This window comes from Oryctolagus cuniculus, chromosome 12 (assembly GCF_964237555.1).
Source record: "Oryctolagus cuniculus chromosome 12, mOryCun1.1, whole genome shotgun sequence".
NCBI classification, from domain to species: domain Eukaryota; kingdom Metazoa; phylum Chordata; class Mammalia; order Lagomorpha; family Leporidae; genus Oryctolagus; species Oryctolagus cuniculus.
In genome coordinates, this window is record NC_091443.1 from 18282626 (window position 1) to 18300597 (window position 17972).

Genomic DNA, 17972 nt, shown 5'->3' on the forward strand with positions numbered 1-17972 from the left:
TACTGGAAGAAAATGCAGGGGAAACACTCCAAGACTTTGGTGTAGGGGATGGCTCCTTGGACAAGACCCGCAAAGCATAGGCAACAAAAGCAAAGTTAAACAAATGGGGGGAGGGGAGCTATTGTAATCCATAAGCTGTACTTTGGAAATTTATGCTCATTAAATAAAAAAAAAAAGAAAGTGAGCCAACAACAACAACAAAAGTTTAACAAATAGGACTATATCAAACTCAGAAGCTTTTGCACAGCATAGGAAATGCTGAATAGAGTGAAGAGACATCCAACAGAATAGGAAAAATATTTGCAAACAACCTATCTGACAAAGAATTAATACCCTAAATACATCAGCAGCTTTAAAAACTCAGTAGCAAAAAACAACCAATCAAATTGAGAAATGAGCAAAGGACTTCAATATAAAGTTCTCAAAAGAAGAAACACAAACGACCAACAAACATGAAAAAATGCTTATCATAAGCATCAGGAAACCTCAAATCAAAACCACAGTTAGGTTTCATTTTACCTTTGTCAGAATGACTAAAATCCAAAAAAATGCTGGCAAGGTTATGAACAAAGGGGAACACTTATATACTGTTGGTGGGAACATAAATTAGTGCAGCCACTGCAGAAAACTTTATGGAGATTTCTTTAAAAACTAGAAATAGGGGGCCAGTGTTGTGGCATAGCGGGTAAAGCCACTGCCTGCGATGCCAGCATTCCATATGGATGCCAGTTCGAGTCCCAGCTGCTCCACTTCCCATCCAGCTCCTTGCTAATGTATCTGGGAAAGCAGCAGAAGATGGCCCAAATCCTTGGGCCCCTGCATCCTGGCTTCAGCTTGGCTCAGCCCTTGCAGCCATTTGGTGAGTGAACCAGCAGATACAGATATGTTTGTCTGTCTATCTCTCTCTCTCTCGCTTGCTTTCTCCCTCTCCCTCTCTCCCTCGCTCCCACCTCTGTAACTCTGCCATTCAAAAAAATAAATCTTTAAACTTGCCATATGATCCAGCAATCCCACTACTGGATATATACCCAAAAGACATGAATCTGTTGTATTAACAGATGCACCATGTCTATGGCAGCACTGTTCACAATAGCCCAAATTAGGAATCAACCACGTTGTCCATCATCAGATGAATGTTTAAACAAAATGTGGTATATATACACAATGGAATATTATTCATCTACAAAAAAGAATGAAATTATACTATGTGCAGCAAAACAGATATAAAAGAAGGACATCATGTTGAGTGAAATAAGGCAGACCCAAAAGGACAGATATTACAAGTTCTCCCTTATATGTGGAAGCTAAAATTAAAAAAAAAAAAAAGAAAAATAAAAAAAGCAAAAAAAGAAATGCCTGTGTGTATCAGTATTGTTACAAATAGTTGTGTAAAACTTTGTTTCATACCTTTGTCAAACCAATGGTTAAGAATGTATACTACTATAGGTTTGATGATCTGTGATTACTTTAAAATTTACTTTATATGGGTGAAATGGTTATTTTTCCATTCAATCCTTGTTTATAGCCATCGCCTATATTCGCACTAAACTAGGGTCTTTTTGTTTTTTACATGTTACACTTCTTATTTGATGAAGCATTAAGCCTTTTTAATGTAATGTAAATTTAAAACATGTTATCTCAAAGACTAAAAGAGGAAAGAAAGGAAGAGGGAGGGAAGGTGCGAGGAAAAGAGGGAAGAAGGAATATCATCATATTCTTAGAATTATATCTGTGAACCACACTGAAACTGTTAAAAACGAATTAAAAATGTAAAAAGTAAAACAAAAAAATAAATTTAATAAAAGAGAAAACAAAACACATGCGAATATCTTAGTCAATCCTGACTTCACACTATTTGGAGATGGTTTTTATTTAAAATGACAAGGGCATCTCCTGTGCAGACGTCTGCACTGCCATCCCTGGACATGCAGCTGTCAAGGCCGACCACTGTCTAGTGTCCAATCTGCCCGAGTGAATGCACTAATTGCTCTGGGAAAAGAAGAAACAGTAAACATCACGCATACAGTAGATACACAGCTGGAACTGTTCGTAATTTTGGGATGCTATGGAAACAAAGAAGATTTTTCATTTCCTAAGGTACACTGATCAAAAAATTTTAAAGACATTCATGATTCATTAAAAGCTGTTTAACATTGGAAAAGAAATATCAGATAAGTAGAAGCTCATAGGCAAAATGTTGCCTCAGAAACCAACAGCAATGCTATTGTTAACTCAATGCTAACCAAGTAGCTTTTATCACACCAACTACAAAGAGTTCCAACACACTGACATCTATCACCACCAAACTTGGAAGGAAAATTGGCTTAATTTAGACACGCGATAATTGGCTCATAACAATCAATCCAACCTGCTGAAAAACATCATGGGCAATGGGTTCTGGCAGTCTTCCCGACAGCTGCCCAGGAGTACCACGATCATCCAATGGATGCCAGCTAAATAGACTTATGATTGTTTTGCATCAACAAAGGATCGAATTAAGTTTCACAATAAATAAGCAATGGAGGAAAAAAAAAAAACCTCAAGATTTGATCAGGAAGTGGCAGAATCATAACTCACCGATAACCCAGGATACCTGAAAAGGTAAAATAAAATAGAGGAACTCTTCAAGACCCTTTGAATATTTACAGATTTTAGGCAGCTCCCCAGGTCTTTAAGCTATAAACTTCTATTAGTAATAGTCTGAAGGTATCAGGACAGAGACTCCATTCTTTCACAAAAAGGAGAACATTTCCAGACTCTGGGTTCCCAACATGGGAAGTTCCTAATTTTCTATGCAGTGATTATGGATCCATTTCTCTGTAACAGCCATATAGGAGCTCTGTAGGGTTTCTATCCTAACACCAAACTTGACTCCATTTAGGAAATGAAGAAAAGAATATCTGGGAATACTGAAACTATAATTGTTCCAATCAGAAGTTAGCAAATCTGGCCCATGGTGCATTTTCATACTGTGCACAAGCTAAAAAATGTTTCTTAAGATTCGTAGAACCAACAAAGAATATGGAATATGTGACAGAGATTATACTGTGGCCCAGAAAACCAAGAATATTTACTATGTGACCCTTTAGCAAGAATATTAGTTGGTTCCAGCTCTAAGCTATCAAATGTCCTTAATCTGCCTTAGTCTAACATTTGACAGTAGAGTTAATGGCCACATGATCACCTCCTCAGGGCTTATACAGATTTTCTGCCTGGGAGATAATTTATAGAACGCCCTATGTGACTAGGAATAAATCACCGACAACCATATTTTGTCACATAGAGATCTATTAAACAGAAATCAGAAGCGAATGTAGTACAAGTATAGGGTTTTATGTCCAACCTGTACGAACCACAGTTCCAAGGAAGACATCTTCCAAACCTTTATGAGACTTCTAGCTCAGTGACCATCTCTGCTAGAAATCAGTGCATTAAACTGGAAAAACAGCAACACGTTTCCCCCATCCTATTGGCATACTCCCTTGCATGTGACTCTACAGATTATCCCAGCAAAAGATGGAGTCTCCTTGTCTAATCTTTGAGTCTGGGTTTGGACATAATATACTGACGCTTTGGCCAACAAGGCATCAACAATATGATAGCGCAGAAAACTGCTTCATGTTGGGGCTTGCCCTTTCCTGCTGCTTGTGGGAACCCTAAGATCAACATAACCTCAACGAGCTTGAGCTAGTCTGCTGGATCATGAGAGACACATGGTTCAGTTACCGCCATTGCCCTGCCCATCAGCAACTACCAGATATATGCGTGAGGCCATCAACTGTCCACTGATTGTAAATGCATGTGTCAGGCCAGGCAACATCATGCGGAACGAAACAAAGGTGTCCCAGCTGAGCCCAGCCCAAATTGCTCATCCATAGAATCAGGAGTCAGTAACTGGTTAAGATACTGAGTTTAGGATGGCGGGAGTCTACTGAAAACATTAACTGATCCAGCTACTAAAATGCTTTCAGCTGTTATTAGAAGGAGCCATTTCAAGTCCTCTTAACAAAAGCTACAATTGAACCGTGGTTTCATTTGTCATAATAACAAATGAATCTAACTCAGAATAATGGATTTCCACTCCCATGAGTGACCACAAGTTGAGGCCAACCAAAAAGCCTCAAGAGTTTGATGGCTTCAAGGCACAGCTTACCTGAAACCCTCAGATCAAGCAGAAAACTTCGCAAGTGCCAGTTCCACCCAGGGCAATGAAACAAAAACAACTTTTGTTATACCCAGACTTATTTCTTTGTAGGAATGCTGATGTACAACTATAAGCTATTGCTTACTTTGTCTTACTTTGTCTATGACCCTTTTATTTTTCCCTTTTTGAAACAAAATACATTTCCCCTAAATTGTTTTTAAGAATGTGTGAGAAACGTTCTTCACCGAGAGTCACCATGGTTCCACCACTGCTTCCACAGTGCTTGGCCGGCCCGCGACGAGCTGGCCACTCAGAGCCAGCCCTCTGCCACCTTCTCTCAGTGCCCCTCCCAGGTGGGCCAGAGCCACCACCAGGACTCGGAGGCTGCCATCAACTCCCGGGTAAACCTGCAGCTCCACGCCTCCTGTGTCTCCCTGCCCATGTCTTACCACTTTGGTGTGACGATGGGGCTTTGAAGAACTTTGCCGCCTTCTCCACCAGTCTCATGAGAGTGAACACACTGAGAAACTCATGAAGCTGCAGAATCAGCGAGGGGGCTGGATCTTCCTTCAGGACATCAAGAAACCAGGTTGTGATAACCAGGAAAGTGGGTTGAATGTGATGCAGCGTGCAATGCACTTGGAAAAAAGTGTCAATCAGTCACTCCAGGAACTGCACAAACTGGCCACTGACAAAAGTGACACCTATTCGTGTGACTTCATTGAGACGCATAACCTGAATGAGCAGGTGAAGTCAACCAAAGAACTGGGTGACTATGTAACCAACATGAGCAAGACGGGAGCCCCCCGGATTTTCAACGGCAGAGTATCTCTCCATCGAGCACATCCCGGGACACAGAGGTAACGAGAGCGAAAGCCTTTCGCTAACTCCCCATAACCAGGGTGCAACCAAGGCAGTATATGCACGTTGGGGCTATCTTTACCTTTTCTATACTTTGCATCAAAACATCCACTTGAGCCATTCCTTCAAATAAAGAAATTTGGTGTCCCCCCACCCCTCCAAGACCATAGCTTCATCTCCTCACCTAAGCCCTTGTTGAACCTCTTATCCATTTCTAACTCCAGGGATCACGCCTATCATGGGTTCTTAGTGCTAGCAAACAACTCCATCAAGTAAATGACATGAATACGTCCTTTGTACTTTAGAGCATACAACACTCAAGTTGTTATACCTATATACAATTTCACAATGTTCCAGACAGAAAAGTCAACGGAATTCCATTTAAAATCATCCTGGGTGTCTATGGTACTTTTTAATTTTAATTTTATTTATTTATTTGAGAGGCAGGGTTACAGAGAGAGAGAGAGGAGAGAGAGAGAGAGAGAGAAAGATAGAGTCTTCCATCCGCTGGTTCACTCCCCAAATGGCCACAACGGTTGGAGCTGAGCCAATCTGAAGCCAGGAGCCAGGAGCTTCTTCCAGGTCTTCTGTGTGGTTGCAGGGGCCCAAGCACTTGGACCATCTTCCACTGCTTTCCCAGGCCATAGCAGAGAGCTGGATAGGAAGAGGAGCAGCCGGAACTCAAACTGGTGCCTATATGGGATGCCAGTGACGCAGATGGAGGATTAACCTACTGTGCCACAGCACTGGCTCCCTTTATGGTACTTTAGTAACCCATCCAACTAATGCAGGAATATGGCCAAAGGAAAGAAAAATATTTATCAAGCTTCCCATGAAATCTCATACTATCATCCTGTTGGTAGAAACATCACCTATATTATAACTTACGTACTCATAATATAACACCTTGTTAAAACAGAAAAACGTACAGGTTGCAGAAAACCAGGATACAACATGTTGACTAAAAGATGAGGGTCTCCAAAAGGCTCATGGAAAATGTGCAGTGTCCTTTCATTACATTTTTCTATGAACTTCTGGAATTGCCCTTGTAGTTATCACTGTTGGTCATAATTCAGGGGGAAAGACATACACTTTCTACTCTTTACATGTAGATCCTATCAGTTGAGCTACACCAGGCCTGCTCTTTATCTGTGACCTCCACGTACAGTGAGAACTATTCTTGGGACTCCTTATTAGCTCCTTTGAAGATTTTAAAGACCTGCTCAGTCTCACCATCAGGGAACGACCTCCCAGGAGAAGTCGGAGTCATCTACTGATTTGCTGGAGGGTTTTTAACCTTGGTTAGGGGTCCCTGAACTCAAGAGGTGTATTGGTAACTTACTCCTCAGGATGACTGAAATTATGTGCTCATTCACATTGTAAAGATGCAGAAAAAGATCTTGCATTCAACTGGATCATCACATAGCTTTAAAGTATCTACTGGCCTCAGAAAGGGACATTTGAACTCTGGCAAATATTTCCTATTGTTTCTAGGTAAACACTTCAGGAGAAAAGAAAAACATATCTTAAATAAAAATAGAGACACAGGCTGATTACTCTCAATGCTTTGAAAGGTCTGAAACCTGGAATCTATCATCTTCCTGGCTATTTAAAATAAAACAATTGGCTTAATGAAATTTTCTCAAGTATACTGAGATTTCCCACTAAAATAATTGTTTGCTCTTCTCTAATGCATTTTTTTAAAAAATATTCTATGTAGGTACTTTCAGTCCTTGCTTGAAAAGTGACTTTCTTTTTTAAAAAATTTATTTTATTTTTTATTTATTTGACAGAGTTAGACAGTGAGAGAGAGAGACAAAGGTCTTCCTTCCACTGGTTCACCCCCAAAATGGCCGCTACGGCTAGCACTGCACTGATCCGAAGCCAGGAGCCAGGTGCTTCCTCCTGGTCTCCCATATGGGTGCAAGGGTCAGAGCACTTGGGCCATCCTCCACTGCCTTCCCAGGCCACAGCAGAGAGCTGGACTGGAAGAGGAACAACCGGGACTAGAACCCAGCACCCATATGGGATGCCGCAGGCAAAGGATTAACTGAGTGAGCCACGGCGCCGGCCCCTCTAATGCATTTTTAACAAGGTTTTTAAAATTACAGTGCAATTGATGTTTGATGACCCAGTGAGGATTCTATCCTAAGAAGGGACACAATTCCTTATGCTCAAGTCCTATCCACCAGGAGAGGCAAATAACCAAAAGCAGGGAGGACAAATCCTGACATGGCTGCTCAACCTGGCCCAAGGATCTACTCCATACTGTATGCCCATTGTCCTTCATACTTAAATTTTTGTTAAACATATCCACATATGGCTGTACAGCAGAAAACATTTTAATGAGTTTCTTCTCAGTACTATCACAGAAATATTAAAGATTCTACTCTTCCACTGCTGTAAGCATTTGGGCACCTAATTTTTAAGGTTTATTTACTTATTTTTTTTAAAGATTTATTTATTTGAAAGGCAGAGTTACATGACAGGACGAGAAAGAGAGAGAGAGAGAGAGAGAGAGAGAGAGAGAGAGAGAGAGTCTTACATCCAATGGTTCACTCCCCAAATGGTTGCAATGGCCGAAGCTTAGCTGGTCCGAAGCCAGGAGCCAGAGATTCTTCTAGGTCTCCCACACAGGTGCAGGGGCCCAAGGACTAGGGCCACTTTCTACTGCTTTCTCAGGCCATAGCAGAGAGCTGGATTGGAAGAGGAGCAGCTGGGCTTTGAACAGGCACCCAGATAGGATGCTAGAACTGCAGGTAGTGGCTTTACCCACTACGCCACAGAGCCAGCCCTATTATTTACATATTTATTTGAAAGGCAGAGCAACAGAGAGAGGAAGAGAGAGAAGGAGATAAAGAAATATCTTTCATCTGCTGGTTCACTCCCCAAAGGACCACAGTAACCAAGTATGAACCAGGCCAATGCCAGGAGCCAGGAACTCCATCCTGATCTCCCTACCAGGGGCAGGGGCCCAGTTAGCTGGGCCATCTTCTGCTGCCTTCCAAGACACATTAGTAGGGAGCTGAATTGGAAGCAAAGTAGCCAGGACTTGAACCAGTACTCCGATATGGGATGCCCGTATCATGATCAGCAGTTTAATCCACTGTGCCACAACACTGGCCCCAGGGCATCTTTTAAAAGATGAAGATTTTTCAACCATAGAGTTGTCTTCAGATTAGGAATAGTAATCCATCACCAACCAAGAAATGTTATTTATTTTTTTAGAAAAATGCTTCGAGGTTTTTGTTCCAAGGGTTTTTATGACATATGAACTGTATCTCAATAAGGCTATTATTTATTTATTTTTCATTTTATTTGAAAGGCACAGACAGATGAAGAGAGATCTTCTATCCACTGGTTCACTTCCCAAATGCCTGCCATAGCCAACCCAAAGCCAGGAGTTCAGAACTCCATCCACATCTTCTACACAGATGGCAGGGACCAAGTACCTGTGGTCTCCCAGGGTGTATATTAGCAGGAGCAGAGTAGCCAGGACTCAAAACCAGGCACTCATGCTTAGGATGTGGGCATCCCAAGTAGTGACTCAACTGCTGTACCACATGCCTACCCCTGTTTTAACAGAAAAACAATAAAAAAGATCTAAAAGTATATCTTTAGGGCCGGCACCACGGCTCACTAGGCTAATCCTCCGCCTTGCGGCGCTGGCACACCGGGTCCTAGTCCCAGTCGGGGCGCCGGATTCTGTCCCGGTTGCCCCCTTCCAGGCCAGCTCTCTGCTGTGGCCAGGGAGTGCGGTGGAGGATGGCCCAAGTCCTTGGGCCCTGCACCCCATGGGAGACCAGGAGAAGCACCTGGCTCCTGCCTTCGGATCAGGGCGGTGCGCCGGCCGCAGTGCACTGGCCGCGGCGGCCATTGGAGGGTGAACCAATGGCAAAGGAAGACCTTTCTCTCTGTCTCTCTCTCTCACTGTCCATTCTGCCTGTCAAAAATAAAATAAAATAAAAATTTTAAAAAGTATATCTTTAGTATATAAAAACTAAGTAATCATAAAATGCTAATGATAACTCAGAAGATGAGAATAAAAATAGTTATCCAGGATTCTGTTATAAAGTACACTAAGCACAAATTTATTTTAGGATGTAAACCAAAGGAACATTTTATATATTAGCACAACAATATTAACACCTTGACCTTGATTGAGTCTCCTACATAATAATATATCTCATAGTTTATTCCAGGGCTTGGAAATTATAAAATTAAATATAAAATGAACTTTTAAAATACGTTTAAAAATTTTTAAATTCATTTTTTGAGAGGCAATGAGAGAGAGAGACAGAAACAGAGAGGGTTCCAATCTACTGGTTCACTCCCCAAATGTCCGCAATGGCTGGGGCTGGGCCAGGCCAAAGCCAGGAACCAGAAACTCAATTCAACTCACCCAAATGGGTGACAGAAACATGGTCACTTGAGCAATCACTGCTGTCTCCCAAGGTCTTCGTTGGTAGGAAATTGGAATCAGGAGAAGTCTGGCACTGAACCCAGGTGCTGTGATGTGAGACATGCATGCCTTAACTGCTAGGCTAAGCACTCACCCTCTAAAACGAAACTTTTTAAGTTTATAACATCAAAAGTGCCAGTTAATTTCTTTTTTCATATATAATTTTCTTGGAAAAATATCTGAAGTGGTTGGCAGAGGAATATGTATAGGAGTAACCAGGAAAAGAAATAATCCTATAAAACAAATACTGATGAGCAGACAGTGATTTTTTTAAAAAAAAGAAATGCTCAAGGGTATAAGAAGTAGACTAAATAAAAAATTCACACTTCTACTCTCAAGTTAGAAAAGGCATTTTCTCCCCTATCCATTGCATGGGTAGGGGAGAAAGCTACCAACACATTTAAAAAGATGCTTTTGCTAAGATACTTCCCGAAGAGAAAAAAATCATTGAAAACCAGAACGCCAGGGAGTGGGAGGGGCTAGTGTTCAAGACGAAGCTGCACTTAGAAACTGCTCCCCAGCAGTCATCCTATCCAGAGCTGTGTAGCTGATCACCAATAATTGAGAGGGACAGAGCCCCATTTTGCTTCCACTTGTTTAAAGAAAACTTTTATAAGCAGAACTACCCAAAGGGCCATGGCAAAGAAAAGAGGTTCCAAAGCAAACCCCACAGCATTGCTGGAAGCAAATATGTGAGTGTGCGTGAGGAGCTGTGACTGAAGCCCGAACGTGCACGGAAGGCCAGGCGCCTCTGAGCTCCTACAGCTCCGTGCAGCTCCCCCTTCAGGGAGAGGACATTCCCAGCAATGGACCCCACTGGAAGCTTGAGGAATTCTAGATTGCTCCTCAGTAGTTCTCAACCTTCCGTGCACATTAAAATCTCTCAACAAAGTCTTTTTTCTTTCTTAATACTAATGCCTGGATGCCACCATGATCAACTCCATCAGAATCCCTGGTATGGAGCCCTGGCATTGGCATTGGGTTCTACTGTGCAGCCAGTGCCCAGGCTCAGTATCCTAGAAAAATGCTGGGAGAAGTCCAGGAAGACTGTAATTCCTGGGTGTCTGAATTTCAGTTACAACAGAAAATTGTTTTTTCAGGAAGATCAACTATTTTTGCTAATGCTGTGTGCTGGCATATTCTGAAACCCCTCAAGGTTAACAGCAATACCACTATTTATTGAGCACTTACCTGGTGCCAGGTGCCCTGCTACCTCCTCCCCTCACCGCCCCCCCATCACTAATCCTCATGATTCTGCTAAACAAGTGGTAAGCCCATTAATGCGACTAAGCCCACAAGAATGGGTTAATTTGTCCCCTATCACAGAGCAAGCAGGTGCAGAAACTGGAATGAGAACCCACATTGTCTGATTATAAAGCCATGCTTTTCACTTTCTTTTAATTTTACATATATGTGTTTTGAAAGTAATATACTCAGAGGTTTCACAGGTCTTTATAAAGCATAAAGGTACATAAATTATGCATAAGGCACATAAAAATCAACTTCACTCGCAATTTTTCCTGTTACAACTGAAGTTCAAATTTGTGGCAACCACAATCATCTTTGATTCCTGTCACTCCCCTCTCTTATCACCCAGCTATCAACTCTCACCTGGCCAATCAGCAGTTTCCTGTGTACCATTCCAAAGGTACTGACACAAACACACACTTAAGTGTGTCTGTAGATGCCATGTATTTGGGCTCTGCCCCACCCCGTTTTAAATAACGGTAGATTTCACACACTGCTTTGCACATGTTTTTTCACTTTCACAGTGCATCTCAGAGATAATTCCATATAAATACAGTCTTTTAGTCCATTAGACAAACACAACCCCACCTTTTATTTGAAAGGAGAGTTATAGGGAGAGGGAGAGACAGAGAGAGAGATACATTCCATCTGCTGTTTCACTCCCTAAATAGTCACAATGGCCGGGGCTGCGCCAGGTGGAAGTCAGGAACTGGAACTCCATCTGGGTCTTCCATGTGGTTGGCAAGGGCACAAGTACTTGGGCCATCTTCTCCTGCCTTCTCAGATGCATTAGCAGGGAGCTGGATCAGAAGTGGAGCAGCCAGAACTTGAACCTGTGCTCATATGGGATGCTGGTGTCACAGGTGGTAGCTTAACCTGCTGAGCCTAACACCAGCCTCAAACCTTTTTTTTAACCGTTCCCTTATGAATAGACATTAGATTGCTTCCAGTTATTTGCTGCTATTAAAAAAAGTTATAATGAATAAACTCAAGCTACATAATTTTACAAGCATGTACAAGTAGTTACTCATGTAGGGTAAATTCTGAGCTGTCAAAAGGCATGCCCAGGGGCTGGCACTGTGGTGCAGCAGGTTAAGCCACTGCCTGCAGTACCAGCATCCCATATGGGTGCTGGTTTGAGTTTCAGCTGCTCCACTTCTGATCCAGGCCCATGCTAATGTGTGAAAGCAGCAGAGGAGGCCCAAGTACTTGGGCCCCTGCACCCACGTGGAAGACCCAGAAGAAGCTCCTGACTCCTAGCTTCTGCCTGGCATAGACTTAGCCATCGCAGTCATTTAGGGATTGATCTAGCAGATGGAAGATCTCTCTCTTTCTTTCTCTTCTCTCTCTGTAACTCTTTCAAATACATAAATCTTCTTCTTCAAAAAAAGGCATGCCAATTCCACTAGCCCATGCTACCTCAGGCTTCCAAGAAACTCACAGCCAGACTTACAATGACTTCTGTTTATTTTATTTAAAAACTTCACCTAAAATATCCAAGTATACTTTTCATTTTATTAAAAATTAGAAATAATTTTTCAGGACATACTCAAAGACCCAAACAGTCTGAAAGGCAGTTGTAGGCCAAAGTAAAATGACTTTGAAACCAGCAGCACAGTGTGTGGCTCCTCCTTTCCTCTCAGAAGGTGTCTGTTCCGGAGGACTCCGTGTCCCCGCGCCCCGTGCTGACACTCGGAGACTGAGAGCAGTCCTCCAGCTTCGCAGAGGGCAGCGTCACCGACATCTTGGCAGGCGACGGCTGTGAAGCAGCTTTACCACCTGCGTGGAGGAGAAACTCATTCAGCCAAACAAGCAGATCTGTGGTATTTATGTGCTTTTCATTTTCCTAAATACTACAGGGAGATAAAAACAAGGATCGCATGCAGGAACTTCGCTTCTCCAGGTGCTAAGAACTTGTCAGAGAAATAACATACACCCTTCCTCCTTTCCACTCTCACTTCCAACCGTCAAAAACAACTTTAAAAGTCTGCAAGTACTAAAGGGCTGACACGGATGATAAATGTCAGGGAAGACAGAGTGTACTCTGGAATCCAGGCAGTTTCTTACTAGCTGCGTGTTTCAGGAAAGTGATTTTACCACTCAAAAGTCAGTGTGCCCATATGTTAAACAGGATGACAATATGAGGGATCTCCATAAAGTTCATGGAAAATATGTATTATGGGGGCCAGCACTGTGGCATAGCAGGTAAAGCCACCACCTGCAGTGCCAGCATCCCATATAGGTGGCCAGTTCAAGTCCTGTCTACTCTACTCCCTATCCAGCTCTCTGCCATGGCCTGGGAAAGCATGAGGACTGCAAGAACCAGCGTTGATGCTGGCAAGAGTGAACTGCCCCAAATGGTAGAGTTAGAAACGTGCCAGGGGATTCCAATTCAATCCCATCAAAGTGGCATGTACCAATGCCATCTCACTAGCCCAAGTGATCAATTTTTGTTCATAATTGATCATAATGATAGGACTAAGAGTCAAAGGGATCACATATACAAGACTAGTGTCTGCGAATACTAACTGATAGAATTAAAAAGGGAGAGAACGATCCAACATGGGAAGTGGGATACACAGCAGACTCATATAATGGCAGAAGTCCTAAACAGCACTCTGGCCTCAGAATCAGCCCTTAAGGCAGTCAGATCTGACTAAAAAGCCCATGAGAGTATTTCAGGCATGGAAAGCCAGGACACTGTGGCAAAAAAAAAAAAAAAAAAAAAAAAAAAAAAAAAAAAAAACAACTAAATAAAAGATCTCAGCAAGTGAGATCCCAGTGGAAAGAACAGGTCATCAAAGAAGGAGGTACCTTTCTCTGAAGGGAGGCGAGAACTTCCACTTTGACTATGACCTTGTCTAAATATGATCAGAGTTGGTGAACTCAAAAGGCTTCCATAGCCTTGGCGACTCATGACAAGAGCCTAGGGTAATTACTGATGCCATAAACAAGAGTGTCAATTTGTTAAGTTAACAGCAGGAGTCACTGTGCACTTACTCCTCATGTAGGGTCTCTGTCCTAAATGTGCTGTACATTGTGATTTAATGCTATAACTAGTACTCAAACAGTATTTTACACTTTGTGTTTCTGTGTGGGTGCAAACTGCTGAAAGCTTTACTTAATATATGCTAAACTGATCTTCTGTACATAAAGAGAATCGAAAGTGAATCTTGATGTGAACGGAAAGGGAGAGAGAGTGGGAGAGGGGAGGGTTGCGGATAGGAGGGAAGTTATGGGGGTGAAGACATTGTAATCCATAAGCTGTACTTTGGAAATTTATATTCATTAAATAAAAGTTAAAAAAACTTTAAGTGAATGAAATAATACAGATCTTCTGTATGTGGATTGTTTCTTTGAACAATTTTGGTGATACTTAATGAATATGTGTTTCTGATAGGACTATTCTGAGAAATGGATTTGCAGAGTCATGGGATACACCTCTGTCCGTAACACTCCTGATGGAGAAAAATAGGGATGACAGAGGACTTCAGTGAGGGAGGAAGAACCAGCTGACAACGACTTGTAACGGACCACGGAGAGAACAGAGTGATGCTGCTTGGGTGGCTGGAAAATGCTGTGTTTGAAAGATAGTTTTGGAGAGAGACAAGGAGCAACGGAAGATTTTTGAGAAGCTTGGAGCTACTGTGGAAAGATGGTTGTATCAGTTAGAAAGGCATTCAACTTCATGTTGTAGAAAGCTTCAATGTTATAATGAGATGGGGATTGTTTTTTCTTAAATAGTAAGAAGTCTGGAAGGAAATGTTTTGTTGCTTTTCACACAGAACTCAATAAAGCCCACTAGGATCTAGGAGCTGCCTTTCCCTCTGTGGCATCCTTAGCATGTTACCATTTTCATTCTTACTTGCTGTCTTGTAACCTCAAGATAGTTGCCTCAGATACAGATACCAAGTCTAAATTCCAAGCAGCAGGAAGGCTGTAGGGGAGTAATTTTCCATACAAAACTCCAAAGACTCTTGCCAAGTCTTATTATCAAAAGTGGGATACCCCTCTGTATAAGTGAGCCATCAAAACTGAAGCATAATATTATTGAATTTGGTGCGCCTTGACTATGACCCATTGCCCTGGGACTGGGTGTGCTTAGTGAAGAAAAGGATATCTAGATTGATTTTTTTGTCTTTCATAGCAGCGATGGCCTCAGAGTGATAAAAAGGGGAGGGGAGTACTTTTCATTTAACACGCAATTTTTCATTCATATACTGAATTAGGAAAATAAATTCTCATAGAGAAAACTGATGTATCATTCCATTTGATGATTGAAAATTTGCTGTCTTTTTATTCTTATTCTTTTTGTTATTTTTATTGTTAATATTAGTGACATCACTAGGTAAATTGTAGGTGCTGTGTCTCAAAGTGAGTTTGCCCAAGCACATTATCAGTTACATAAAGTTATTTTTTTACAAGAATTTCCAGAATAAAGTGAAATCTTAGAGCAGGCAAGCATTGTGAGCTGCTGCAATTACAGGCAGTGTGGTGTAGAGATTTCTGATGCATAATTAAAACATCCCATCACAGGGCTAACAGATCCAAAATAGCCCCAATTTCGTCTTTCATGTAATTTCATTTCTTTCTCTGACATGCAGTTGTTGATTGCTGACAAATGAATCTGTCATAAAATCAGTTAACGTCAGATGACCAGTGCATTGACTTAAATGTTGTGAAAAACCTCCTATGTATTGCTAGACAAAGAAAAAATGGTCATATGGGAGACTTTTGTTTTAAACAAGTGTTAGAAATCAGGTCAGTCTATAAATTCCATCTTCTAGCAGTTTATTTCTAACAAGTAGCAAAATGAGATGCTGGTTATTAAAGTTCTGGTAACATAAACATACTTCTGTTTCTTGTTGTTCTTTCATTATTCTGTTTGGTGCTATGGGGGCTGTATTAATTTGTCAAAGGCTAAAATTTTCTGTATTGGGTGGAACTAACAGGAAACAGCATAATCACATTCTAGGAACCTACTTTACAGACAGGGCTAAGATGGTGCTAAGAGGACAGAGGATGAAGGAGATTGGGTCCTCATCCTTAAAATGCTCCTTATCTAGTGGTAGAGACAACACGTTCAGGAACACTTAGTTTAAATTAGGTGGAAGTAGAGGTTGAGTTGAGAGCTTGAAGACAGAGGAAAGCAATGAAGGAAAAGAAAAAAAGGAAACAAAGTCAAGATCAGGCGAATGTGTTCAGGAAACTCCAGTGTTCTGATGGCAAAGTGCAGACTGTGGACAGGACGAGCACTGACAGAGGAGCTGGAAAGAAGGCCAGACCGAGTCCTGTAAACAACCAGGAATCTAAAAGATGCTGACAGAGGATTAAGAAGAGCAGAAAAGAGACTGCTGATAGCTGTGTGGGAAGTGGGACCCAGGGGAAGGCCCCACGGAAATAGCCTATGGAAGAAGTGAGACTTCCTGGCAGTGCAAATAAAGCAAAGGTATTTTGGAGAGAGACTCGGCACTCACAAAGACTCAAGTTTGGCTCTGAAATGACAGATCTGGTTGCTCAAGTGGGCAGTAATAAAAATATAAACAAACTTGGAGGCTATGGAAGTGTGGAGAGATGGGGAGATACTCGGACTAGTTACATCACTGATGAATGTGAATGCCTGCAAGATGTGTGAACGGAATTTTCCAGTAAGCTACTGCAGTCAAAGATTTCAAAGACTGCAAGGCAGTTTTGGAGATACAAAATAAGCAGTCATCCACACAGACATATTAATGAGAACTGCAATTACACAGGGAGAGAAAGCAAACTGAGTACAGGAATGACGACAAAGATGTGTGCAAGGGCAGGAAAGGTGAATCAAGGAAAACAAAGTGCCAGATACGTAGGAAAAGACTCACAAGAGCCAAGAGCCACACAAGCTTAAAAGATGGCATTCAAAAGAATTAGTCTAATTAATTCATAATTGCTAGAGCTTAGACTACAATTCACTTGTCCTTTGTACTACATGAATTGATTTAATTATCCACAAGAAAAAATGATGATGTGTAAAGGTGGTTGAGGGAAATTCTATTTAAGTAGAGGCAGGCAATGGCAGGGACAGCTAAGGAGAGAAACAGTGATGAAGTTTCAAGCACAAGTCAACACCAGGTCCACAAGAGCTCTGTTAGGGCTAAGGTTGGTACAGAGCTGGCACAGAGAAGGCACTCGCACAGGCCAGCTTTTATCTTATGCAACTGGAGAGGAACCATGCCAGGAGGCAACGACTCTCAGGGTGGGCTGCAAAAGGTACTCTGCTTTAGAGGATAGGAATGAGGAATGCTTCCCTGAAATGCAACAAGGAGAGAAACAGGAGGGAGAGACACATACAGGAACAGAACTATGGAAGACCTCCAAAGAGTTACGCTGCTTTAAACTCTAGTTAACCATGTTTCAATCAATAAATTTATCAGTAACATCTTATTAAAATCATGTGTTAGTATACATTTTGGGAAGACATTTTAAAGCTCACTTATACAAGCTAAACAATCACAGTTTAAAACTTTGGGAGAGGGCCAGCACAGTGGGTTAAGCCACTGTCCACAGTGCTGGCATCCCATGTGGGCACCGGTTCAATTCCTGGATGCTTTACTTCAGATCCAGCTCCCTGCTAATACACCTGGGAAAGCAATAAAGAATGGCCCAGGTGCTCAGGCCCCTGCACCCACATGGGAGACCCAGAGGAAGCTCCTGGTTCCTGCTTCAGTCTGGCCCAGCTCTGGCTGTTGTGGCCATTTGGAGACTAGCCCAGTGGATGGAAGAACTATCTGTCTGTCTCTGTCCCTCCTTCTCTCTCTGTAACTCTTCCCTTCAAATAAAATAAAACTTTAGGAAAAAAAACTTTGTAAGATAACTTTTCAGGTTGGGAATATAAGAAAAAAGTATTACTTTGACTACTATTAATAGGCAGAAAGAGTAACATTCAAATTCAGTTAAGGTCCTCATAGAATTTAAACTTCTTTTAAAGCAAAGACAATACCTTGATAAATCACCATTAAAGCAAATATAAATCTACCCATATTTAACACAGTTTGGTGCTTTTAAAGCTTTTTCAGTCAAGTCATTACTAAATGATGTAATGGTTTCAACAGTTGTTCTCAGGTCTTTTTAAAAAATAAAAAACAGGCCGGCGCCGTGGCTCACTAGGCTAATCCTCCACCTTGCGGCGCTGGCACACCGGGTTCTAGTCCCGGTCGGGGCGCCGGATTCTGTCCCGGTTGCCCCTCTTCCAGGCCAGCTCTCTGCTATGGCCAGGGAGTG

At 41.9% G+C, this 17972-nt stretch overlaps 1 protein-coding gene across 12 annotated transcripts in view; it reads right to left on the minus strand.

Annotated features, from left to right (window-relative positions):
* Positions 1-12170: 12170 nt before the first annotated feature.
* Positions 12171-17972, minus strand: part of KIAA0586 (KIAA0586 ortholog) — a 117815-nt gene continuing 112013 nt past the window's right edge. For all 12 annotated transcript variants that reach the window (XR_011380689.1, XR_007910261.2, XM_008269722.4 and 9 more), the window contains one exon: positions 12171-12494. Coding sequence is in view for 10 of the 12 variants with exons in the window: in XM_008269722.4 (XP_008267944.2) it covers positions 12355-12494 (140 nt within the window). In the remaining 2 variants the exon portion in view is untranslated. The remainder of the gene's footprint in view (positions 12495-17972) is intronic.